This window comes from Elephas maximus, chromosome 10, assembly GCF_024166365.1.
Source record: "Elephas maximus indicus isolate mEleMax1 chromosome 10, mEleMax1 primary haplotype, whole genome shotgun sequence".
In the NCBI taxonomy this organism is placed as follows: Eukaryota; Metazoa; Chordata; class Mammalia; order Proboscidea; family Elephantidae; genus Elephas; species Elephas maximus.
Genome location: NC_064828.1, coordinates 13,917,200 through 13,945,036, shown reverse-complemented (window position 1 = coordinate 13,945,036; position 27,837 = coordinate 13,917,200). Strand labels below are relative to the sequence as shown.

The 27,837-nt window shown below is 46.1% G+C and overlaps 1 protein-coding gene across 2 annotated transcripts in view; it reads right to left on the bottom strand.

The window, feature by feature from the left end:
- PLA2G4E (phospholipase A2 group IVE) overlaps positions 1 to 27,837 on the bottom strand; it is a 66,698-nt gene that overhangs the window by 30,730 nt on the left and 8,131 nt on the right. The window contains exons 1-2 of one of the 2 annotated variants that reach the window (XM_049898097.1): positions 7,785 to 7,880; positions 1,207 to 1,279 (exon numbers count right to left, since the gene is read on the bottom strand). In XM_049898097.1, the coding sequence (XP_049754054.1) occupies positions 1,207 to 1,279; positions 7,785 to 7,880 (169 nt within the window). Of the gene's footprint in view, positions 1 to 1,206; positions 1,280 to 7,784; positions 7,881 to 27,837 lie in introns of those variants that run through there. The other variant, XM_049898096.1, reaches the window with a different exon arrangement.

The window sequence follows — 27,837 nt, the reverse complement described above, 5'->3', positions numbered from 1 at the left end:
TAATCTTTACAGAAGCAGATTGCCAGGCCCTTCTACCATGGCACTGCTGGGGAGGTTCAAACCACCCACCTTTAGGTTAATAGGTGAGTGCAAACCCTTTGTGCCACCTGGAGATCTTTTTGAATTCCATGATGACAGCAATGGGACTATAGCAGAGCTTTGGGGAACCCTGGTGGCTGCTGGGCCATTCCTGTGTAGCCACCTATGAATGGAGACACCCACATAGCCATAGGGCATGGACCCCAAGAAGGGACAAGAACCACATAGCTTTCTCCTACTTGGGGGACAAGAAGGTGTGGACAGCATGGGGAGGGGCTTTTGGGTCTCCTGACCTTTAGACATGCCACCCCAAATATAGGCAGGCACGGAGGATATTCCTCCCACCCAGTGCCACCATTTTTGCCTGAAGCCAGAGGCTTCCTGGCCCTAGCAGCTTGAGAATACAGCAGGAGCTGAGATGAAGGGGAAGTTAGGGCGAGAAGCAAACACCACAAACAACCCTAGTAACTCTGTGAGGCTGAACTGGGGAGCAGGGTGCTATAGATACCTGGTAGGGAGCCCAGAGCCCAATTTGCGACCAATGTCATGAAAAGGGGCTCTGGGATTGGCTGCCTGCTGGCTCCATGATGCCTAAGGGCCTCTCCTTCCCCTTTACCCCTAAAAAAAAAAAAAAAACCCATTGCTGTTGAGTCAATTCTGACTCATAGTGACCCTATAAGACAGAGTAGAACTGCCTCATAGAGTTTCGAAGGAGCACCTGGTGTATTTGAACAGCCAGCCTTTTGGTTAGCAGCTGTAGTGCTTAACCACTACGCCATCAGGGTTTCCCCTAAAATCCCTAGTAGCCCCTAAAATCACAGAGGAGCAAGGGATTCCCAGTGTGGGAGAGGCTGGTGATCCTGGAAATGGGTACTAGGGAGGGAAGGGGGAGGAGAGAGTGGGGTGAGCCAGGCTGTCATACGCAGAGGGACTGGTAGTGCCCTGACTACACCTAGAGTGGGGGTAGGGAGTACGAGCCTGGAAAAATGTGTATAAACCCCAAGTTACTGAAGGCCAAAATACAACCTCGGTGTAGAACACACACACGTATGCACACAGGCACACACATATGTGCACACATGCACACGCACCCCTCTGACCATTTCTCCAGCCAGGGTCTCCATTCCGGCCCCATTAATAGAAGGAAGGAAGGGGGAGGATACTCACACACGTCAGCCTGACGGACATTTTTCATCCGGATGACCCTCACTGTCAGCAGGTGACATGGAGACAGTCCCTCCTGTGGATTGAGAGAACAGTGGACTCAACTTTCCAGCATTACCGCAAAGCCAGTGGACCTGGAGAGACTTTTCCACCACCCTCCCAAACCTGCTGACTTGCATTACAGCAACCCGCATGTTGTTCTCTGTTTGCTTGGGTATCTGTCTCCCTCCAGCCTGGAAGGTCCTAGAAAGCCCTGGGAACCTGGGACCCTGTCTGACTTTTCATCTTTATATTCCCAGTACCTACAGCATGCTGGTATATAGAAACTGCTCAATAAATGCTTGTTAACTGAGTGAATGAATGAATGGGTGTTCTAGGCCCAAGTGCAGAAGAAATGCTCATGACAAGGGAGTTCTGAGATGTTTCCCTTCTCCTTTCTTCACTGAATAATTTTTTATTGGCACTCCCGTCCACCCACCCCACATGCCGAGAAATTTCCCTCACCCACCCAAGCTTTCTCAGGAGGCAGGCACTGTGTGGCTCAGGGAGTGACGGATACTGATGAAGCTGGGATGCCTAGTCACTGGGAGTCCTTATATCAGGTCCCCTCCACTCTCTACTGAGTGACTTAGCTCCAGCCCAGGACATCCAGCACTTACCTTGCCTGCCAGCTGTAAATTCTGAGCACCTATTACGTGCCAGGCCCTACGCTAGATGCTGGGAGTCAGGAGTGCACACATGACGGAGGAGAGGCTGAAGGCAATGATGCCAGGTGGCCTTGACAGGCGGAGCCACTCAAGCTGGCCACGGGCTCCCACTGCCAAGCTGTAGGGCTCTCCCTGGCTGGAGAAGCCTCCTCATAGCCAGTCTGTGTAGATTATGGAGCTCTGGAGGACTCTTTCGGTCCCTAGGGGACCCAAGGCAGGCTGGGTGAGAGCCCTTTCCCCACACCACTGTGAGCCAGCACACTCTGGGAGAGAGCAGTTTTGTGTCTGCTCAGCCCTTGAGGCCTTTCCTGTTTGAATCCCAGAATTTGAAGCCCCTTCCATGAGGGTTTTACCCAAGATTAGCTGAACCTTTGTTATCGTCCACTCCCAGCTCATTCCCATGGCAGGTGCCATCAGACTCCTTGAACCCACCAAACTTCTACATGTATAAGAGGCTTTTGAACTAGAACCCTTTTCACATCACCCCACATGTTGCTATAATGTTGCACGTATCGCTACAATGTGTGCGTGTATTGCCACAATGTTGCACATATCACTACAATGCTGCACATACCAGTACAATGTTGCCATAATGTTGCACACATCACCACAATGTTGCCATAATGTTGCACACATCACCACAATGTTGCTATAATGTTGCACACATCACTACAATGCTGCTATAATGTTCCACACATCACTACAATGCTACTACAATGTTGCACACATCACCACAATGCTATTACAATGTTGCACACCACTACAATGCTGCTACAATGTTGCACACCACTACAATGCTGCTATAATGTTGCACACATCACTACAATGCTGCTATAATGTTGCACGTGTTGCACGTGCACTATAATGCTGCTAAAATCACATTATACCTTTTTTAAAGTATGCAGTTCTTCATTCCTTAAAACAATATTGGGGTTTTGGGGGGGGGAATGAGAGAATGGAAAAACAATAATAACCGTACCCATAGTCCTACCACTCAGAGACAACGCTGTAATCTTTGTGACGCAGGTCCTTCAGCCTTTTCTGGGGCTTTATTCTAACCAGCAGTAACAGAACGACAACTATGGGAAGGCTAAGCTGCTTATTCTCTGAGACAGACATGTAAGTAAATTTTAGAGTCTCTTCTTCCCTTCTCCCCAACAACTGCCTTGAAATCAAAACGAAAATCTAAACTAGGTCTGATAATTACTTTTGTAAGACTAACTCTGAAAAATCAAATATTTACTTGGCCAATGACTTGCTGTAACAACATTCTGTTTTGGTATTTGTAACTTAGGCCAAAAAATGGCATACACTGCTCCCCTACTTGGTTCTAGAAATATGGCTGTGATCTTTGGCCAGACCCCCTTCTGGGTATGGCGGGCTCCTTGTTGCCCATTCCCTGGGCAGAGCAGGTGTCCTGGTCTGACCTGGTGAGGAGGCAGGAGTCAGGTTTCACACCCAGGAGAGCAGATGTGGCAAAGTCCTGTTCTCACTTGTTCCACTTTCTCAGAGAACAATTAGAGTCTAAGTGGGGGAGTGCCTAGAGGTCTTTGCCTGGACGGGGCTGGGCTCCTTAGGGATATTTCATGGAGTTTAGTTAACGGCTCTAGCATGGGGAGGGGGGCCATTAGCGTTTCGGTGGTAGAATTCCAGCTTTCCACGAGGGAGGCCTGGATTCGATTTCCAGACAGTGCACCTCGTATGCAGCCATGTCTGTCGTCTGTCAGTGTTGCTATGACGATAAGCAGATTTTAGCGGAGCTTCTAGACTTTTTTTTTTTTTCCTAGACTAAGATGGACTAGAAAGGAAGGCCTGGTGATCTACTTGCAAAAAACCAGCTGATGAAAATGGTTCAATCCACAACTGATCACGTGGATGGCACAGGGCTGGGCAGCATTTCCTTCTGTTATGTATGAGGTCACCAGGAGCCAGGGGCAACTGGATGGTAGCTAACAACAAGGGCTTTGAAACCAGGACCTGCAGTCCTCTCAGGTCATCACAGCCCTTCTCCTGCCTGTAGGAGGGGCTGCCGTTTACCAGCCCGGTTCCCTTAGTATCTATTCCAGAAGTTTTCCAGGGAAGGTCCAACTTCTTGTAGGACCTCACTCGAGATCTTCCTGTCCTCTCTCCTGTCATCTAACTCTGATACCTTCTGGTGATGTTGACTATTTCTTCCTACTCAGCATTGATAACATGACATTGCCATCTGCTGAGTGCTTGCCATGTGCTAGGGGCTGTGTCCACATTCTCTATTGTCTTGCTTAGACCTTACAACAACACCTGAAGCAGTTGTTATTAGCCTTGCTTTGCAGATGGAGAATCTGACGCTAAGTCCTTTTCCTGAGTCACTCAACTAGAATCACAGGAGCCCAAGCTTGAATCCATTCTAATTCTCAAACCTGTGTTCATGATCATGTCTATGACCTTGCCTTAGTTGAAAATAATCCTTGGCCAACATGAAGACAGGTGTTGTTTGCCCTCATCTCCTCTTCCTTGGACTTCTTTACTGAGAACACGTTTTCCTGACAGATTCCTCTTCTTTTCACCCTGAATTCTTCCCAAAGCTCAGAAGTAACCCCCAAACTCTGGCAGTCCTTCTACCTGTAGCACTTTTACTAGATACATTTCTATTGATACACTCCACAAACACTTTCTTTTCCTTTTTTGACAGTCAGCACGTTATAACTTCACAACACATCAGAGCTGTGAGGGTCTTTGGAGAAGTTCCCATTTTCTAGTAGCTACAGGGGCCTCCTTTGTGGTCTACCTTCAGCCTCAGATCATACCTACTAGCTCAGGAGTTTCCAGGACAGCTTCAATCCCAAAGTGCTCCTACATTTTGCCAGAAGGAAGATAGAACCTGGAAGGGGGTTTGAGAGATACCACAGAGGGACCCAGTGGGAGGAAGATAGCAGGCACATGGGACCCAGGAACCAGGTCCGTGAAAAATGGCCTTCTTGGATTACAATGAATGCACATAGTTTGCTCCCAATATAATCAGCTCAATTGCAGCGCTGCTAGAGATTAGTAAATGTCATGGTCCTGGAGGTGACTGACATAGAGTAGGAAACATAATAGAAAAAAAGCATACAACTATGCAATGGTAACCAGAAACCAGTGAGATTATGGAACTCAAGTTCATGGGCTAGCTTATGTCATGGAAAGGGTCAAAACATTGGGGAGTTGGACAAGGCCATCCTTATGAGAGGGTGCCCTGGCTGGGGCTATCGGGGTGAAAATCAAAATATTTAACAGCAGACATAGATAGGCACCATGCCTGCTGGGCTGTAGTCCTGGGCCAGGGACAGGCTTGAATCTTTCAGATACTAGTTTGCGGGGGCATTGGGAGGGTTCTGGGGAATACTCGGGGTCAGGGCCCAGGGCAGGAACTATTTGCCAAGCTTTTTATAGAAGTAGATTTAGATATTTTACTAGTACAGCTGTCCCAGCGGGGACAGGCCGAATGGCAGTTTTTGGGAGACTGTGTTGCTCAGGCTACAGACACACTCAGCTCCAGTGTGCCTCCTCCGCCTCTGTCCCAGGGGTTAGTCTTGTCAGGACAACCTCGTGAGCCTCACCGTGTCCCCAGGAGGAATGCCCTGTGGGTTCTAGCTCCCTTTCTAAGTCAGGACTTCACTTTCCCCTTGAGACCTTCTCAGGATGGGGGACCTTGCCAGCTCATGTGGAAAAGATGCAGTCTCTGAATCTCAGGATTAGCTATGGTGTAATTCAATACCATCCCTTTTACCCTCCAGTTTTATGGAGAGGACCTTTTGGGCGGGTGGCTAGGGAACAAAATGTATCACCGTCCTCTTATGTGCCCCGCACTGGCTTTGTGTTGTGTACACTGAACCATCCAGTTGCCATTGAGCTGAATCCGACTCATGGTGACTCCATATGCATCAGAGCAGAACTGTGCTCTGTAGGTTACATACTCTCTTACCTGGCCCTCCAACCACCCTCCAAGGAAGGTATTACTGCCCCTTCTTTACAGAGAAGAAGGCTGAGTTTAGAGAGATTACATCTCACACAGGTCACATAACCCCGAAGGGGCAGCACCAGGGCTCAGATGCAGACCCACCTTCCTCCAGACCTATTGCACTTTCTATCATAGCTGGAGGCTGACCCCACGTGGATGAACAAAAGCACCTGTGAGATGGGCTGCAGGTCATGTACTAGGATGTTAACAGCAGACGCAGGAGTAAGCCATCTGCTCCCAACTCAGGGCTCTCTCTACGCAAGAGTCTAGTTGTCACCACAAATTAAGTCAGAAGAATACCTGGGTACAGATAGGCTCCCAGGGTCAGGCTTCTACGGGGGGTGGTCTGATGACCAGCCCCAGACCAGATACCTGGAGAGGGAAGACAGCCCCAGGGGGCCTGGTGGGAACTCCCCTGCCCAGGGCTTCTCAGGCAGGCCTGGCTGGTGATGCCACCTCCTCCTCTCTGGAGAGCTGGGTGTAGCCACCAGATCCTTGCAACATCAGTGTCAGAGCTTAGGACAGCCCAGTGATACCACCAGGATACATGGGCCCCGCCTAACAGGAGGCCATTAGAGTGGGAACTTTATGGCACCCAGGGCATTTCCCAGCCAGCCCGAGGAATGCCCCCGGTCTAGGGGCCACCTGGGAGGAGCCACCACAGCTGGTTTCCTTTTTATTGCTCAGGCTGAGTGAGCAGTCAGGGCAACAAGTCCCAGCCCTGAGTCACATGGACCCTCCAGGACCTGGGAGGGACAGGGGGTGCAGCTTATGGAGGGGCTCTGGAAGCCCCCACTCTGGGTCTCAGCTCCCAGCTGCTTAACTCCCTCTGCAAAGTAAACTGGATCCCCTCTGTGGAAGCTGTCTCCCAGCCTAGGTTCCTGGCAGCTCCCTGAAACCAGAGAGGCAAGACTGAGTGCTATCTGCAGCCCCTCCACCCATTCAAGCACTGTGGGGAGACCCGGGTGCACCCCAAAAGGCAATTTCTAACCTGGCCAGGCCACAGGGGACCAGTTCCCATTCACCAGAGCACCCCTCTCCTCAGACTCTTCAGAGAGAAAACAGATGTCCCATATCCTGGGCACCCCACTTTCAGGGCATCACCCATCTCGTTTAGCAAGTTAGTGTGGACAGGAGGAGGGAGTGCTGCAGAGGGTGGTGAGAAAGAAGTTGCTGCCCTTGAGGAGCTAGCGAACAATCCTCCCCATGGCATCCCCACAGCACATTGGAGGATTGAGTTCCCCTCTTTCTTACCTAGTTGGGGATACCAAGTCTGGGGTGGTCTAGAACACTGGCCCCCTGACCTGCAAAGCCAGGCTTCAAGGAGCTGGACGAACCCAAGGGCCCTGACCACAAACCCAGGTGGGCAGCTTCTCAGCTGAAGGTGACAGGCTAGCAATGCCACAATTCTCAATACACGCTACAGTGCGCGCCCACACTACAGCACGCGCCCACACTACAGCACGCGCCCACACTACAGCACGCGCCCACACTACAGCACGCGCCCACACTACAGCACGTGCCCACGTAGCTCGAGGGTTAGGATAACTGCAGAGTAAACCCCACTCGACACTAAGGTAGGCCTAACGTGGACCCACCCATGCAGTATCAAGTATTTTCTGCCCTGGTGCTGGACTAGCCCAGGACGGCCCTGAGCCACTGGACCTTGTCAAGCTCATAGGGACCATCAGCTGGGCAGCCAGCCAGGGAACCTGGCCCCAGCTGGGCCTAGACCATTTCCCTTCTCAGGTGCTAGGTAGAGACTTTCTGAGCTGAGGGGCTTAGTGTCTGCATCTACAATGCCCTCCTCCCCCCAGGCTTGTCTCCTGCCTCAGCTCTCAGGGCCAGCCTCTCACCATGCCCCCCAGCCCCACCATCCAGCCCTGCTCGTTCACCTCTGGGGCACAGGTGGTTGAGGGTCTGCTGTCTTTTGCTGTGCATGGGTCTGGCAGGTCATGGGAGACCCAGGCGGGCATCTTCCTCTGGAGCATCTTGGTGGTTTTCCAGCTGGGTGGCAAGATTAGGAACTTATACTCTGACTCAGAGCTCCGCCCTCTTGGCTGCCTCTTGGCAGTGGCTGGGATTGCCCAAGGAGTGGTTAAGATGGGAGAACAGATGGGGTGTCCAGGCCTAGGCCCCTCAGGATTAAGAGGACCTCAGGTGTTCATGTCTTGGCCTTGCAAGTGCAGGGACCAGCAGGGGCTCTGGCCTTTGGCATAGTGGTCTGCAGCCCCCAGCAGCTCAGAAGGACCAGGACCTCCGAGGGAACGGGGGTGGCAGGAGAGGACGCTAGACCCTCACGGCCTTAGGAATATCTCGGTAAGATTTGGGAAGACTTATCTCTTCAGCTTATAGATATCATGGCCCATAGATGCCCCTCTGGGGGCATGGTGCCCTCCCTTTTAACTTCACTTCAGCCCTACGGTTTGGTGCCCCAGGTGCTATGGGCAGGGACCTCAAAGGAGGCAAGGGGTATGGTTAGGGGCCCCCAGAATTAGAGGGTGAAGAAAGGAAATAACTGTCCCAATCTTCGCTGAGAAGAGGATTAAGGGCAACTGCCCCCTGCCTTCCGTCCTGGGAGGCCAGGTGGAGAGAGGGTGTGCCCAGCCCCTGCCAGTCTCAGGACAGCTTAGAGGATGCACACCCACCCAGCTGATCCCTATCTCAGGCCTGCAGCTGGCTCACCAGTCAGGCCCTCGTCAGGCCCCACGCCTACCCAGCTGCCTGGCTGGGTGCACTGGGAGTTTCCTGCCTGAGCCCCACAACCGGCTTTTCTGGCCCGTAGATGGAAGTGATTTTATGAAATTGAGGGTGAGATCTGAACACAGGGCTGTCTGGGCCCGAATGCAGGGGTGGAACCTGTGGGGCCTTGTCACGCTCCAGGGAGAGGACGTCCCTAGTCCACTCCTCTTTGCCTGCCTGATCCTCCAGAGAGAAGATTGGCCTGGCACCTCCCAGCTGGGATCTTTTCCTCCTTTGCCATCTACACCATTGCCACACTCCACACTCACACCCTGAGTGGACTCAACTAAGTCCAACTTAGCTCACATAGTAGTTAGTGAGCATCTACTGTATACATGCTACTAAGAGAGAAGATCCTGGTCTTAAAGTTGCTGACGTTCTAGATGGGGAGAGAAATGCATCCAACCCCTCGGAGACTCAGAGCCCTAAGTCTCTCTGTTGTTACAGGGGGAAAGGGGTGTCCTGCAAGCTCAAGAAAAATCCTTCCCATTTATAAGTGGTTTATTGGGCTTTGTCACACAACTAATAACAAGCCAGGGAGCACGGACGATGGGAAGTGGATTTCAGCAGGGGAGGGAAGGAGTGGATCTGAGAAGGCTTCATGGAGGAGGTGGCACTTGAAATGAGCTTTGGCTGGTGGATAGAATTTCAACAGCTAATGATGGGAGGCAAAGGTATCTTAGGAGGTAGGAACAGCATGAGCAAGGGCAGGGAGGTCAAAAATCAGGGTATGCTCCTCAGGGAACAGCAAGTTGTTGGTCCCTGAGTAGTGAATTATATGGGAGAAGATATGCGGGGACAGAAAAAGGGGCACAAGGGGGAGGGGAAGTTGGGCAGGGAGAAGGAAGGCTTTGTAAAGGACTAAACCTAGAAAGATAGATTAGGTTGCAAAGGCCATGCTTGTACATTCAGATGTAGTCTCTAACCAATGGGGAGCCATTGAAGCTTTTTGACCAGGGGAGTGACATGATCAAAACTAAACTTAAGAACACAATGCCAACTGATGTTCGAGCAGTGAATCAGTTAGGAGGTGAGGAGGGAACCATCCAGGATAGGGAAGTAGGATGAGAAGATAGGAAGTGAAGGAAGAGACGGCGGTGAGAGCAGTAAGAGATGAGTCCAGGAATTGTTGCAGTAATGCAACCCACAGTGCTACACCATCCTGAGAGTGATGACAGGTAGAGGGGTGTGGTGATTGGAAGCTCAGGAGATCATCTCCCTGAGGAACCCACCTGTTTTCCCATCCTCTTCACTCCCCCTACCCAACACCCCATCAGAGAGACCCAGGGCAAGCCAAAAGCTCCAGAGCATTCCTCAAGGCCTGGCATTTCTGGTCCTCTTCTAGGTCAGCTATAGTCCCCACCCCCCACCCAACCATGCTGCCCCATCTAGTCTAGGTGGTGCACAAAAATCTAGGTCTCCAACCCATGTATTTTTCTCACAAAGAGCTGGGCCTCAACTTACTCGTTTTAGTTGAATGAAACAAAAAATGAAGAGAAGGCAAACGGAAGGTGAGGTAGGGGATTCCTCCTCTGTACCTTCCGAGCGGACTCTGTCCCCAGTTGGGTCTCCGAGGCTTGTTAACTGACCCCCATCAGGGCTACTACCTGTCTCTTGCCAGTAGCTGCTTGGCCTCAAGTAACCCAGCATTGAAAATGACATTCCTTTCAGCGGCTCAACCATCATCCTCTGAGGATCCAGCAGGGTTGAATTCCTCACCTTTCCTCTTTCAAGATGCCTCAGCTGCCCTTCCTTTCTTCCCACACCTTCTGTCAGCTGTGTCTGTCTCTTGCAGCCTCATTTCTGCCTCTCACAGATTCACCTGGCTTTGTAATTGCCCCCTCCCTTCAGCCTGTATTTTCTGCTCAAATGCATCCAATGCTTTTCCACTCTTTCCAACAAACTGGATTCCACCTCCTTCCATAATGAAGTAGAGCCCAGAAACAAATCAGTGGTAAAAGCGTTGGCTATTCACACTGGAAAAATTGGCTTATCATTTGGCGGCGAGTGGAAGCTAGATCCTAACTTCATAACTACACAAAAATACATCCCAGACAGATCAAATATATAACCAACCATTAAAATAAAGCTATAGAAGATTTAAAATAAAATACTAGAGACTATTTACATAATGTTCCGGGTGAGGAGGCTCTTTCTAAAAAAGGCATAGTCTAGAAGCCATATGGAAAATTATTGCCAAATTTGAATACATAGAAATTAAAAGCTTAAGTAAAGCTAAAGACAATAAGCACAGTTCTACCTCCAAAATATTTCTCAGATTTCCTCCTCTTACTAAGTATCAATGGATAGCAAAATCACTTTTAAAAAATAATGGTTAAGAGGGAGATCTTGACCTACCAGATACTAAGACATGCTACAAAGCTACAGTATACAAACTGTGTATTTTTGGCCACAAGAATAGATACATAGACCAATGGAATAAAACAGAAAGATTAGAGAAAGGCCCCTGATATTTAAAGGAACTTGATATATGATAGAACTGATACCACAAATCAATAGGAAAAGAACTAACTGTATAATAGATGATATGGGTAAAAGCAGCTTGCTGTATAGAATAAAATAAGGCAGTATCCCCACTTAACGCCATATAAAAAGGTGGGCTATAAAGGAATTAAAAATCAACACATGAAAGGGAAAACTGTAAAGTTAATAGAAGAGAGTATAGAAGGATATGTTTGTGATCTAGGGCTGGGGAAAAAAAATTTAAGCAACATTTTGAAGCCACAAACCACAGGCAAAATATTTATAAGTTTGATTGCATAAAAATTAAAGATTTCTGTCAACAAAGAACACAGTGGAAGAGGTTAATAGATAGCTGACAGAATGACAGTTTTTGCATTTGCAAACCACCAAAGGATTAATATCTAGTATATATAAAGAATTCCTACATAAGCCACTAGAAAAAGATGGCCATGCTAATATAAAAATATAGCAATGATAAGAAGTGCCAATTTATAAGAAATGAAATTAAACAACAATGAGATTTCACTACACCTATTTAAAGTGGAAAATAATGACAAATTTAGATAATGACAAATTTAGATAATGACAAATGTCAGTGGGCACAGAGACAGGATCATGCTCTGCTGTGGAAGGGGAGATTAATATAGTCATGGAGGGCAATCTGGCACTACTTACTCAAAGTAAGAATGTTCATACAGCAATTCTGGTTTGGGTACATAAATTCCAGGCAAAGTCTCTCAGAAGTTCATAAAAAGGCGTGTGTGAAGGAATACACTCCACATCACTCGTGGTACCAGAAATTTGAAAGAAACTATGTGCCCGTCACTGGGAGAGTAGGCAGGAAAATGTGAAGGATGCACAACATGGAGTGTTACATAGTAGTTTAAAGCAACAGTTAGGAGGCTAGGAGGGAACCATCTAGGATAAGGGAAGTAGGATGGGAAGACAGGAAGTGAAGAGAGAGATGTACACATAGTAATATAATGGATCTGAAAAGCTGTGTTAATTAAGAAAAAGTAAGAAACACAATATCTCTATCCCAATACCTTTACATACATTAAAATATAGTTATTATCATGCATTCAAATAAAATCTGTATTGAACACAATAAAATGGTTGCCTTTCTGGGAGTAGAGTTTAGGGAAGGTTATGTGGATACAGGGAAATAGCTATCAATCAAAAAAAACAAGAGAGAGGCTTTACAAGGACCGGTGATGATATTAATGATGACCTGAAACATATGATTAACTCAACCCTCTGCACCTGAGGTTAAGGTTTTCTTCCTTCCAGCTTTTCCCCAGCTTCACTGCCACTGCTCTAGTCCAAACCATCATCTTATCTCACCTGCATTAGCCTAACTGGTCTCCCAGCTTCCACTTTTGCCTTCCTATAAATCATTCTCTGTAGAAGAGCAAGGGTGAACTCCTAAAAACATAAGCTAGATTATGGGGCTGCCCTGATTCATAGCCTTCTGTGGTTTCTTGTTGCTCTTGCTTCTTACCATGGCTCTAAAAGGTCTTACATGGTCTGGCTCATCACAACGGGTCTACTCCTTCCAACACACAGAGGTTCTGGCTACTCTGGCCCTTCCGTGCCATAAGCACACCAAATTCTATCCCACTTCAGGGATTTTGCACTTACCTAAAGTTCTTGGCCCCACTCTTCACATGGCTGGCTCTTTCTCATCCATCGTGGTGCTGCTCAGATGTCCCTTTCTTCAAGAGACCTTCGCTGGCTATCCTTCATAACACGTGTACCTTTAGCCTGCCTATGTTTTTGTGCCACTCTGGTTATTTAATGTAATGTATCACAACATGAGTTTTCTTGTGTATTTACTCTTTTTGACTCTTTCCAATGAATTGTAACCCTCTTTAGGGCAGGAACATGGCTCGTTTTGTTCACCAACTGGTCACAACTAATGGCTGTCAGTCAGGGATAGTCAAATGAGTTATGGCCCCTTCACACGCTGGAATATTACAAGAAAGAAGTGGCCAGCATTTAATAAATGTTTACAAAGGGGCAAGGACTAAGTGCTTTACATTGCCCATGAAGCACGTACTATTATTATCTCATTTTAAAGAAGAAGAATTGAAACAGAGAGAGGATAAGCAACTTGCTCAGGGTTGCATGTTGGTAAGTGCCAGAGCTAGGAGGAAAGTCAGTCTGGCCACAGAACTTCTCCCTTTAGCCACTAGACACACTGCCTCACGGGAGAAGCACAGACACAACATAAAAACTCTCATACTGAAAAACTGCAGTATGTTTTTAGAAGGCTTCTTTTATGCTCCCATGCTTCTCTATAGATAAATAAATTTTGATTTCCAAAAATGAATCTACGTTAAGTAAATATAATTGCCATAGCATAAAGTAAAACAAACATTATAGTTGCTAGGTCAGGGGAAATAAAAAAATCAACCATTGAAGTTAATATGTCAAGATGTCTCAGGACTTCTGGCCAACAAATTAGACATGACTGTTTCATGACTAGTTCAAAATATGTGTAAATCTGACAAGGAAGGACCTTCATCTTAACCTAGGTAATTTTTGTATTCTCAATGTCATCAATGGATCTGGTTCTTGAATATTTTCTGTCCTCCTTTATCTTTATAACAAGATGTTAAGGGTCAGCTCAGTGTTTTGCATTCTCAGCACCCTTGTATCCACAGCTCAAAATTTCTCAATCTCATGAAGTTCCAGCTGTTAAAACTTGCGACTTCCAACTTGTCCAAGGCAAGGTCACAGAAGCTCCATAGATATGTCCAAACTCCCTGAGGGACCAAATTACTGGGCTGAGGGCTGTGAGGACCATAGTCTCAAGGAACATCTAGCTCAACTGGCATAACACAGTTTATAAAGAAACTGTTCTAGATTCTACTTTGGTGAGTAGTGTCTGGGGCCTTAAAAGCTTGTGAGCAGCCATCTAAGATACTCCACTGGTCTCACCCTATCTGGAGCAAGGGAAAATGAAGAAACGCAAAGTCATAAGGAAAAGATTAGACCAAAGGACAAATGGACCACAACTACCACAGCCTCCACCAGACTGAGTCCAGCCCAACGAGATGGTGCCTGGCTACCACCACTGACTGCTCTGACAGGGATCATAATAGAGAGTCCCAGGCAGAGCTGGAGAAGAATGTAGAACAAAATTCCAACTCACGAAAAAAACCCAAGACTTACTGGACTAACAGAGACTGGAGAATCCCTGAGTATGGCCCCTCGATGCCCTTATAGCTCAGGACTGAAGTCACTCCTGACATTCACCATTCAGCCAAAGATTAGACGGGCCCATAAAACAAAACTAGACTAAATGGGCACACCAGTCCAGGGGCAAGGACGAGAAGGCAGGAAGGGACAGGAAAGCTGGTAATGGGGAACTAAGGTTGAGAAGGGGAGAGTGTTGACATGTTGTGGAGTTGGCAACCAATGTCACAAAACATGTGTGTATTAATTGTTTAATGAGAAACTAGTTTGCTCTGTAAACCTTCATCTAAAGTACAATTAAAAAAAAAAATCTTGTGATCTCTGGTTTCTGTGGGATGGTAGAGCTCCTGACTTTCTTGCTCACATAATAAGATTGTCAGGAAGTTTCGAACACCGGATTTGCTCTTTGTCACCAGTCACTTTGGTGAGGACATAGTTGGGGACAACATTGTCATTGTCTCAAACCTGATTGAGCGGTGTAGTGGCTATGGATCTAAGACTTCGAAGTTTAACAGACCTGGCTCAAACCCTGGTTCTGCTACATATTAGCTGCATGAACTTTGGCAGGTGGACCTCTCAAAACATGAGTTTCTCCATCTATTAAATGGAAGCATAATAGTTTCTACCTCATAGAATGGTTGTGAAGACTCGAGATAAAACGCTTAGTACAGTGCCTGGTGCATGGCCAACCCTTTTAGTTGTTGCTGTTAGTTGCTGTCAAGTCTATTCCAACTCATGGTGACCCCATGTATGCAGAGTAGAACTACTCCATAGGGTTTTCAAGACTGTAATCTGTCTTCCTACGTACCTCTGGGTGGGTTTAAACCTTTTGGCTAGTAGTCAAACACTTAATCTAGTTCATTGTTGTTGTTAGGTGCCATTGAGTTGGTTCCAACTCATAGTGACCTTATAGGACAGAGTAGAACTGCCCCATACGGTTTTCAAGCGCAGCTGGTAGGTTTGAACTGCCTTTTGGATAGCAGCCGAACTCTTAACCCCTATGCACCAAGGCTCCTAGTTAGGAAGACCCACTATAAGTGCTGTGAGCCACAGTATAGTAACACCAGGGACACAAAAGCACAATCTCCTCCCCAAAGATTGACAACCTAGTTGGGTGAGACAGGAAGGCTGCACAAATAGTTTTAGGTTGATCATACGTGAGTATGAGGAAAGAGACATAAAAAGTGCTCAGAAAGCATAGTCACCCAAGGCTGGGAAGGTTAGAAGAGGTCATCTGGAGTAGGAGGAACTTGAACTTGCCCTTGAAGGAAGGGTTGTTGTGATTGCGTGCTGTAGAGTCGATTCAGACTGATAGCAACCTAATACGACAAATGGAGCTGCCCTGTAGGGTTTCCTTTTTTAATCTTTACCAGAGCCGATTGCTAGGTCTTTTTCCTGCAGAGCGGCTGGTGGGTTTAGCTGCCAAGCTTTTGGTTAGCAGCCAAGTGAGCTTCACCACTGCACCACCAGGGCTCCTTGAAGGAAGCAGGACCAGACAATGAAGATTCGAATAAAGGACATTTTCGTCAGGAAGGACAGTGTGAGCAAAGGAGATTACAGAGGGTCAGGCATATCAAGTGACAGAAACTTGGTCTTTCTTTTGTTGGTAGTTGTGGAAGGTTTTTGAGCAATGAGTGTTTAAGAAAGAGAGCAAATCTTACTTCTACGGGTAGGGCAGGTGACTGACCATCAGCCCTGTGTGGTTTGAGTGAGCTGGGAGCAGCTGTGCCTCCTTCGTCAGCCCAGTGTGGATCCAGCAATATCCCTCATTAGAGCCACTTCTTTGGGCAAACCATGGCCTGCAGAAGGCCTCTGAAAAAGGCGTTTCTCTTCTAAGCCCAAGGCTTGGCCAGTGGGGTCTAGTCCTCTCTGCGTACATAGTCTCCCAACGCAGGGCAGGCTTTGCTCAGACTATGCAGCTGTCACTCAGGGCCCCGAGAAGATGGGACTCAGGAAAGAGAAATCTACAGTATGTGGAGGAGGAGGAGGAGGAATGTGGTGCAGGGCCTGTGTCAGAGGGAGATGGTGGGAGGCCAGGATGGCAGGCTTCATCAGTTTCTTCACTTTGTCGCCAGCCAGCTCAGGCCATGCCAGAGCAGCCCCTGATTGATCAGTGTCCAGTTTCGACTAAGTCTACACTACAGGCACTGCCTTTCCATCTGGCTTCTTTAAGGGGATGGAAGAGCTTCTTGCTGTACACAAGGCTTGATTTCTACAGAGGCTGGGCTGGGCAGGAGTTACCTGGCCACAGGGCCCACAGGGAGCCAGATGACAGCAACAGATGGCCTTGCTAAGTGGCAGCTGACAACAGCACGGGGCCAACAGTAACATGAGTGGAGAACGTTTGCTGAGCACTCGCTCTGTGCCAAGCACTGGGCTCTGTTTCTGAACAGAGATTTCTTGTAAGTGTGGGACCCTTTAGTTAGGAAATATTCTCTCTGGGAATCAAAGAGTTACCAAAAAATTAAAAAAAAAAAAGAAGAGAGAGAGAGAGATGAAACGTGAACGTGTTAACCTACACAGTTTTTTGGGTTTCTGTCTGCGCTTTTGTTCCTGCAGTCCCTTGGGTACTTTCTGTCTTCAACTGGCCCTTGACCTCTACTGTCCCAAGGGAGGATGTAGTCTTTAGAATACAAAGAGAGGCAGCAGTTAAATCGTGGCTTCTGAGCTCCCCTGGACCTCAGTTTTCCTGTAAATGATAGATTTGGAAAAATCCTTAGCTAGTCACTGAACCTATTGTGTGCCTCTACCTCCACCATCAAACAACAGTGGTATAATGGAGACTCTAGGGATCCCAGAGCCAAGTGCACTCATGTTCTGCTTCCCACTGCATTCTGGGAGATGGACGCTGCCTCACAGAGATGCCGTCAGAGAGTAGAGGGAAAAGGCCTAGGCAGCTGCATCACAGAGGCCTGCGAGGCCAAGATTGTCTTGGGATACATCTGAGACTCTCCCAGGCTGCCTTGAGGGGTCATGAATTTAAGAGAGCTGTGGGTCTGCGGCAGATCCCGGCTGGGCAAGCCGATAGTGACAGCTGCTCAGCTGGAGGTGGCTGGAAGATGAGGCTCTAACTCAGTGAACGGCACTTGAGGGGGCGTTACTAATGAGCACAGTAGAACGATTGTACTCTGGGCAAACTGGTCATTTGGTGAACTGATTTTTTTTTTTTTAACTTTAAAAATCAATTTCATTGAGATATAAGTGCTGACAAATATATACAATTGTGTAGCCACCACCGCAATCAAGACATAGATCTTTTTCCTCACCTCAAAATTTACCTCATGGTCAATCTCTTTTGAGACATAAAAGATAGAAGCAAGTGGAGAGGCAGAGGGACCTCATGCCACCATAAAGCAGTGCTGGGAGCCGAGCATATCCTCTGGGCCCGGGATCCCTGTGCTGAGAAGCTCCTAAACCAGGGCAAGATTGATGACAAGGACCTTCCTCCAGAGTCAACAGAGAGAGTAAGCCTCCCCTGGGGCTGATGCCCTGAATTTGAACTTCTAGCCCACTAGACTGTGAGAGAATAAACTTCTGTTTGTTCAGCCACTCACTTGTGGTATTTCTGTTACGGCAGCACTAGGTAACTAAGATGACAAGTAACAGTTCTCAAACTTTAGTGTGCATAAGGATCACCTGGGGATCTTGTTAAAGATGCAGAGAAATATCCCAGAAATCCTGATTCTGTGGATCTGAGAAGAATCTACATTTAAATAAGCATTTCAGGTGAGTCCTATACTTTTGGTCTACAGAACACACTACTGTAAATTCCTCATTATTTGAGCTGTCATAATTTTTGTTATGTTAGATTTACCCTAAGCACAAGGATTTTGATGAGTTACCTTTTTGTAATACACATGAAATAAACAACCATTAAAAAGATCTGTCTGTATACATCAATGGGTAAGAAATAGTTTAAGGAGTACTGCTAAAGAGCTTATGCCCACAAATACCAGGTCCTGAATCCAGTCTGATGATATAAATTATAACAAAAGTTTCAGGGCAGTAAAGCTCAGCAGAATCGTGCTTCCGAGGAACTCAAGTGCGTGTGCCAGTACCTTTTGTGGATTATAAAATAAGCCAAAAAAGTTTTCTAAATTAATGTTTAATTATTAAGATTAGGTTATATACAACTTACATTAAAACTCCTCCAAATATTGATTTTTAAACAACAAAAAAAAATTTACCTCATAGGGTTTTTCAGTCAACCCCCTTCTTCCATGGGCCCTGGGGAACCACTGAGCAGCTCTCTGGTGCTGTAGACGAAACGTGTCTTTTCTAGACTTTTCTATAAATAGAATCGTACAGCAGTTGGTCTTCTGTGTCTGGCTTCTTCTGCTTAGCAAAACGTTGAGATTCATCCACGTTGTTGTGTGTATCAAGAGTTCATTCTTTTTCATTACTGTATAGTGTTTCATAGTACAAATATTACAATTTGTTTATCCACTCACCTATTGAAGGATACTAGGGTTGTATCCAGTTCGAGGCTACTGAGAATAAAGCTGTTATGACCACTCTTGCACAGATGTTTGTGTGGGCATATGTCTTCATTTCTCTGGAGTAGATAACTAGGAATGGCTTTGTCTGCTTGATTTATGACAAAGTGGCCCAGAGCTGAGTGTGACACCATATCCGCTCTCATCTGACAACCCCAGCCCCTTGGACAGCACCTTCTCTCCTCACCACTTCCCCACACTCCCTCCTTTCTTTTGTTTTCCTTTCTTCTTCTTCTCTTATCCTCCTCTTTCTCTCTTTGGCTTCCTTTCTGCCTTTCCCACCCCACGGGCATCTCCTGCCAAGCTTGAGGGAACCCAAAGGGAAGGCAAAGGGGGCAGGCTCCTGGGTTCCCCCACAAACCCTCGTGCCTGCTTGGTCCAAGGCCAGTTCACCAATCACCCCAACCATATTCTGCCAAAAGTCCTCACATCTGCTCACTACCAGGGTGCCGCTGGAAGACTTCCAGACTCCACAGGGAGAGGGTCGAGGAGGTCTTTAGAAAGTTTGACTCTGAGGTAATTTGACAAAGCTGAGTTTGTCTTGGTTTCCTTAAAAAATCAGATTGGTTCTAGTCTATCCCATTCACTGGTGCTCTGCCTTTTGACCGAATTTGAATCTGGCTACGTTCTAGCAAAAGAACATAATTTCCCACTGTTTCTACTTGGTCCAAACCAAGAGCCATGGCTCTGAGGTTACTTCCTGAGGACCCCTTCCTACTATCTCACAGGGCAGGGGAGATGGGACAGGGTGCCGTCAGGCTTGGGAAGGTTTGTGCACAGATAATACCTTCGTACCAAGTCCTGGGTTTGATAGGGACCAGCAGAGCCAAGGAAAGCCTTGGCTTCCTATAAGTTTTAAGGTCCGCAGTTCATTTGTGTTCAGGAAAGCAGTGTGGTGTGGTGGGCGGAGCACTGGACTGGGAGCGAGGAGTTGTGAGCTCCAGTTTCAGCCCTGCTCTGTGGTATAACCAGTGGCTTCCCCTCTCTGGGGCTTGCTAATGAAAAGTTGAGCTAGATCAGTCAGAGTCCCAGAGAAGAGTTAACACCACTACTACTAAAGGTATTTCAGGGCATAGAAAAGAATGGAATGCTCCCAAACTTATTCTATGAAGCCAGCATATGCCTGATACCAAAATCAGGTAAAGACACCACGAAAAAAGTAAATTACAGGCCTATACCCTCACGAGCTTAGATGCAAAAAACCTCAACAAAATTCTAGCCAATAGAATTCAACAACATATCAAAAAAAAAAAAAAAAATTCACCATGACCAAGTGGGATTCATACCAGGTATGCAGGGATGGTTCAACATTAGAAAAACAATTAATGTAATCTATCACACAAATAAAACAAAAGACAAGAACCACATGATCTTATCAACTGATGCAGAAAAGGCATTTGACAAAGTCTAACACTTTTTTTTTTTTTACTCTTATTCATGATAAAAACTCTCAGCAAAATATGAATAGAAGGAAGATTCCTCAATATAATAAAGGGCATTTATACAAAGCCAACAACCAGCATCATCCTAAATGGACAGAACCTGAAAGCATTCCCCTTGAGATCAGGAACCAGACAAGGATGCCCTTTATCACTCTCTTATTCAACATTGTGCTGGAAGTCCTAGCCAGAGCAATTAGGCTAGATAAGGAAATAAAGCGCATCCAGATTGGCAAGGAAGAAGTAAAAGTATCTCTATTTGCAGATGATATGGTCCTATACACAGAAAACACTAAAGAATCCTCAAGAAAACTACTGAAACTAATAGAAGAGTTCAGCAGAGTATCAGGATACAAGGCAAACATATAAAAATCAGTTGGATTCCTCTACACCAACAAGGAGAACGTCGAAGAGGAAATCACGAAATCAGTACAATTTACAATAGCCCCCAAGAAGATAATTATTTGAGGCAAGATAGTGTAACATTTTTCTGATTTTACTTTGGTGAATATGTGGAAAATCTATGTAGGATAATTCCCAGTATGTAGGCCAATTCTGAGGCTGAAGGGTGATTGATTCTCTTTGTAGAGTCTCAGCATAGTGGATACATGGCTCCCAGTGTCCCATTCTCCTTCCTCTGAAAATAGACGTTTCCTTTGTGATCTTGTGGAGCTGTCAGTCATGGGGATCTTCCTCTCCCCTCAAAAGAAGGCCCTGACTCATCTGGCCAATCAGCATTCCCACACTCTTAGACTCATTGATTGGTTCATAACAGATTTTTTTTTTCTTTCTCTTTCCCCCTCACTCCCCTTCCTCCTTCTTTTAGCATTATATGGGTGTTGAGAGAGAAAGAGAGCATCCTCTTTTCTCTAGATTATGAACTCTACGAAAGGTGTAAGCTTTGTGTTATTGGTTGCCATCTTTGTCACCATGTAGGAGAACTCAGTCTAAAGAATGAAGCTGACATAGAGAAAAGCAAAACTGAAAGTTGGTGAGAAAAAAAGAAAGTTCTGAGACATGGTCTGGCCCACTGGATCCAGCTATGTCTGAAGCCCACATACCCCTTGGATTTCCCAGTTACGTGAGACAACGAAGACACTTCTTATTTGCTTGAGTTGAAATCGACTCAAAGGCAACAGGTTTGGTTTTGTTTGGTTTTTGAGCTTATTCGAGTTGGGCTTAATTACTTTGTCACTTGTGGCTGAAGGAGCCTCCACTCTGGGCCCTCTGGTGGGGAGAGGGAAGGAGGGAGGATGACAGGGGGTGGTGGATTTACCCTGTCCCCTGAACTGAGCCTCCTCCAGGGCACATCTAGAGAGGGAGCACGTGCCTACACTCTTGCCTTCAGGGGTCCTCTTTTGGAGAAGATACGGCAAAGGGATGAGTCAGGTAAGAGCTCTCCCAAGTCCTTTAGTTCATCTGGCCCAATCCCTCCCCTTGTTTCAAAGATCCGCTCAGGTCTCTCCTTTGTCCTTGACTCTGGAAGTCAACAGTATAATACCTTCACTGCCAGCACACATAGCTTACTGCCCTTGTGACTTCCCCAGCATGGGGAAACCCTCTTCCAGTCATGGAAGGACTAACCAACCCCTGAGTTACCCCATTTAATACCTGATAAACTGGGGTAGGTAAAGTGGATTGGCTACTGTCCTTGCCTGGAGCCTGGTGAGGGAAAATTCACCCCTGCCTTCCTGTAGGGGGTGGGGAGGGGCAGTCATCCTTTCCCAGTGAGTAAAGGCTGATCAATGGAATAGAATGAATATGCACAAACAGTGGATGATGGGAACCACAGGCAGGATGGAGCAGGCACAGGAGATGAAGTTTAGGAAGAGGCAGGTGACGGAACTGACCATAAGGAAATGGAATTCATGTCCTATGCAAGTCTGGATAAGAATTCGCAAACAAGAGCAACACTTGGCCTTTGGGAAATTCTTTTAGCCCAAAGGTATCCAGCATGGCACGGAATGGCCGGGGAGAAGGGAAAAGAGAGGTGGAGACAGCTTGAGGGCTAGGAGATTGCTTTCTTGCCTTCTTAATTATCTAGTGCTCCTATAACAGAAATACCACAAGTGGATGGCTTTAACAGAAATTTATTCTCTCACAGTCTAGGAGGCTAGAAGTCTGAATTCAGGATCCCAGCATCAGGGGAAGGCTTTCCCTCTCTGTCAGCTCTGGGGGAAGGCCCTTGTCATCAATCTTCCCCGGTCTAGGAGTTTCTCAGTGCAGGGACCCCAGGTGCAAAGGATGTGCTCTGTTCCTGGTTCTTCTTTCTTGGTGGTAGGAGTTCCCTCTCATCTTTGCTTGCTTCTCTCTATTACATCTCAAAAGAGATTGACTCAAGATACAACCTAGATTGTGTCCTTCCTCATTAATATAACAGCCTCTTACCCTAAAGAGCAGCTGGTGGATTTAAACTGCCGACCTTTTGGTTAGCACCCAAATGCTTAACCAATACACCACCAGGGATCCACAAAAGATTAGCACTAATAATTAGAAGAACATAAATTAAAACAAAGAGATGCCATTTTTTACTTATCAGATTGGCACAGATGAAAAAAAATTGATATGACTCGGTGCTGGTGAGGGTGTGGGCATCATCAGAACACCATAGGTAGGATGCAAACTGGAACAAACTTTATGGAAGGCAACTTGGTAATCTTTATTAATATGCAAAACTTTCATGGCCTTTGACCCAGCAATTCTACTTCTAGGGATTGATCATACATACTCTTACACAAATTCTCAAAGATACGTATTCAAAAATATTCACTTTGGCATTATTCCTTTGTCGTTGCTTTTTGTTTGCTTAGCAAAGGCTAAGGCTTAGAAGCTGTTGATGGATGGAGGTAGCTGTCACCCCTTCTCCTAATAAGATATGATGTTTGGGCCTTGGACTTTGCTGACTGGGGCTGGACAGCACTCTCCCTGAGGGATGTAGCTGCATCCATAAATTGTGTAGGAGCAGAGCAAAGAGGCTGGAGAAAAAGAGTTTGGGACATTGACTTCTTCCCATTGGGAATTCAAGTTATTGAAACTGTGTATGATAGGCTAAGGAGACCCTGACTGAGGTCGAGTGGCAAGGAAGTCCCAGAGCAGAAATCTGCCATAAGGAAGAGGGAATCTGGATGGTTAGGGGTTAGCTTATTGTAGGGGCAGTGCTGGCTATGTGGTAGAATTCTCAGCTTCCATGCAGGAAGACCCAGGTTTCATTTCCTGCCAATGGGCAGTCACCACCCCTCTGTCAGTGGAGGCTTAGGTGCGGCTATGATGCTGAACAGGTTTCAGTGGCGCTTCCAGACTAAGGCAGACTAGGAAGAAAGGCCTGGTGGCCTCCTTCTGGAAATGAACCAAGGAAAACCTATAGATCACAATGGAATTGCCAACTGGGTGGAAGCTAACGACAAGCTTATTGGAAGCTAAGGCACAGGGATAATGCTGAAACTCTTTTACACTCATTCGTCTTTCTACCATGGGTCTATTCTGGCTCCCTGTGTGTGTGGACTGAGAGAGCTATGTGATTACCAAGAGTGATAGTTGGTAACTTGGTAGCTTTGCTGGAGGACTCTCTTCTCATTGGTCCCGACAAGGCAGTGCATTCCTTAGCCTGGACAAATCAGCACAGATGCTTCAGAGAAGTTTAGAGTCAACAGACAAGTGAGGGGAACTGCCCCAAGGACAGGAGCAACAGTCTTGTGAGTCCTCTGGACTATTTGGAGGGAAATCTTGGGAAATACTGAATTCTCTGCCAATTTGTCAAGACGCATTGCAATTTGGGTATTAATGACATGTTTTCTAGGCTTTTGGGTAATATTAAGAGTATCGAAAATTGGAAACAACCTAGATGGTATGATGGTACATTATGTAGCCTTCTTTCTTTCTTTCTTTCTTTTTAAATGGCAAGGGAAAATGATCACTATTTACTATTAGGTGGAAGAGAGAAGTTTTACAATATGAGCTCAATCTACATATATAAATATATGTGTATATGAACACACGTGGAAGCAGCAGTCAAGAAATCAAATGATGAATTGCATTGGGCAAATCTGCTGCGAAAGACCTCTTTAAAGTGTTAAAAAGCAAAAATGTCACTTGGAGGAAGAAGGTGCACCTGACCTAAGCTATGATATTTTCAATTGCCTCCTATGCATGCGAAAGCTGGGCAATGAATAATGAAGACCAAAGGAGAATTGATGCCTTTGAGTTATGGTGTTGGCGAAGAATACTGAATATACTATGGCCTGCCAGAAGAATGAATAAATCTGTCTTAGAAGAAGTACAGCCAGAGCGCTCCTTAGAAGTGAGGATGGCGAGACCACGTCTCATATACTTTGGACATGTGATAAGGAGGGACCAGTCCCTGGAGAAGGACATCATGCTTGGTAAAGTAGAGGGTCAGAGAAAAAAAGGAAGACCTTCAATGAGATGGATTGACACAGTGCTGCAACAATGATCCCAAACATAGCAACAACTGTGAGGACGGCACAGGACATAGAGCGGCCACGAGTCAGAGCCAACTCAACAGCACCTAACAACAACGACATATAAAAGAAATTGATTTCTATGGATAAAAGTGCTTAGAAAAAAGACCAGAATGAAATATATCAAGTGTTTACGACGTCTCTATGTGATGAGATTATTGGGGATGTTTATTTTACTACATTTTTTAATTTTTCTAAAATATCTATACTGAACACATTATATGTTATATGCTGTTTCTTAAAAAATGAACAAAAGTATTTATTATATGTTATATGGGGCAGTTCTACTCTGTCCTATAAAGTCACTATGAGTCGGAATCGACTCGACGGCAGTGGGTTTTTTTTTTTTTTTTTTTTTGGTTTAGATAAACAAAGCAAAAAATGTATTTTGAGACAGGGAAAGAAAACTAGCATCTATATCATGCCTCCCATGTATCAGGCCACCAGGCCAGGTATTTGCATACATCAACTCTAGAAAGTTTATAAATAAGCATATTCTTCGTGCCTCTTCTCTGAGAGCAGCAGGAAGCATCGTGCAACGATGGGGTCAGGCAGGTCCAGCAGGGGAATAATTTCTTCTTGAGCGCTGGGAGGCCTTTCCTGCCTCCCACCAAGCAGATGGATCACTGTCCACCATCTGGATCCTCCTCTTCCCTTGCACTGAAATAGCGACCCAGTGGGCAAGGGGACAAAGCCATGGACTATTGAAAACTTGACTGAAGGAGATAGTGGAGCCCACGTCAATACAGTCTTAAAACTCTGATAAGTACAGAAGCTAAATTCAAGTATGAAAAGGGCTGTAAACGTAGAAAGGAGTTAGACGATATGTGTCACACTTGATGGTAGAAATAGGGCCTTCGTGGGTGATGAGATTGGACCTCAGTATGAGAAAGAACTTGGTCACATGGGAAGTAATGAGCTTCCATTGCTGGAATTATGCAAGAGGTAACTACCCGGGAGGTTCAAAGGAGGTTCCCACACTGGGCAGGAGTTTGTTGTAGAATCCAGGTGACCTCTGAGCTCCTATTACTCTCTATCCCACTGCCCCCTGGATCTGGAGGAGAAGTTGTTAATCCCTTCAGCTGATTGAGACACCTGTGGGAGTGGCCTCCTGGAAGCCAGGCCAAACTTTGTTGCCTAATATGTGACTCTAATAGTGGAAATTTTACTGAGCAGGAAGGGGGAGTGGTCAGAGTAGGGCCAGCCTGGCCTGATAAGGGAGATACTTGGGGAAGGTGGGCCTTTGGACCCCGTAAGTTGGGTTCCCACTATCCATACTTCAAGTCCATACTTTGGTGGCTTGTGTGTTGCTGTGATGCTGGAAGCTATGTCACAGATACTTCAAATACCGGCAGGGTCCACCCATGGTGGACAAGTTTTAGCAGAGCTTTCAGACTAAGAGAGACTAGAAGGAAAGGCCTGATGATCTACTTCCAAAAACTAGCCGATGAAAACCTTGTGGATCACAACAGAACATTGTCTGACTTGCTAGCTTTAGGAACATCATCAGGAGGGATCAACTGCTAGAGGAGGACATGGTGTTTGGTGAAGTAGAGGGCCATCGAGGGTGAGGGAGACCCTGGGTGACATGGATTAAAAGCACAATGGCCACAATGATGGACTCAAACATGCCTGTGATTATGAGGATGATGCAGGACCTGGGAACATTTGGCTCTATCGTATATAAGGTCTCCGCGAGTTGGAATCAATTCAGTGGCAGCTAACAACAAGAAGTCAGTTTCTATGAGTGGCCATCCACTCTGCCTTTCTTAGAACCTACCCTAGAACTCATCTCACAGGGCAACTTTGATGGAAACACGGGACATTTTGTCCTGTGTGGCTGTCACCTGCCCACTGATACACCCTCACAAATGGCAGATGTTTGTATGTGGAAACCCTGACGTGTAGTGGTTAAGAGCTACAGCTGCTAACCAAAAGGTCAGCAGTTCAAATCTACCAGGTGCTCCTTGGAAAGCCTATGTGGCAGTTCTACTCTGTCCTGTAGGGTCACTATGAGTCAGAATTGACTCACTGGCAACGGGTTTAGCTCTTTTGGTTTTGCAGTGTGGAGGGGGAGGATATCAAAAAACAAAACATGAACAAAAAATACAGCAACAAAAAAGTTTACAACAACAAGATCTTACAGGCTAGCTGATGAGATGAGACCCATGCAGATAAATGTAGGGGAAAGAATAGGAGCTTGGGTGTCAGAGTGACCTGATTCATATCCTGTCTCTGGCACTTACTAGCTAGGCAGTTATTAGGCAACTACTTTATCTATCTGATACTCATTTTCCTCATCTGTAAAATGAGGTCGATAAGACCTGTTTCACAAGATTGCTGTAGAAACTAAAGATAATATATATATAAAATGACTGGTGCAGAGTCTGGCATAAAATAAACCTTAATAAATTGCAGCTATTGCTGTAGAACCAGTTATTTTTGCTACAGAACAAATAACTTGGGAAGAAGCAACTGTAAGTGAACTTGAAAGGCAAAGAGCCTAAATATTAGTGTGGGGAAGCTTCATTCATTCATGACAAAGACCTCTGAGCGCTTACTAACTGCTAGGCACTATGCTATAGTGCTGGGTATCAAAACAGATGTGTACCTGCTCTAGTGGAGCTTACAGTGGAGTAGAGTTGATAGATAATGAACAAATAAACAAAGAGCAATTTATAATCATAAACTGTGATAAGTTCTATCAAGAGAAAGAACAAGGTGCTATAAAGACAACTACAGAAGGTACCTGATTTAGACTGGGTGAGGAGTCAGGGAAACCTCTCAGAAGAAGTAGCCTCTAAGCTAAAGCCTAAAGGAAGAATGGGAGTTAGCTATAGGGAAGAGCCTTCCAGGCTAAGGGTACAGGATGTGCAAGGCTCTGAGAGGTGGGAAATGCTGGCATGTTTAGGAACTGAAAGAAGACCAGTGTGTCTGGGGCATGGTGAGTAAATAGTAAAAATGTCGGGGAATGTGGACAGGGGCTGGAAACCATGGTAAGGAATCAGTCTTTTATCTTAAGGGGCTGGATGTCATCGATGGGTATTAAGTTGAGAAATGATGTGAGTAGATTGTTTTTTTAAGATCACTCTGGCTGTTTTGTGGGGA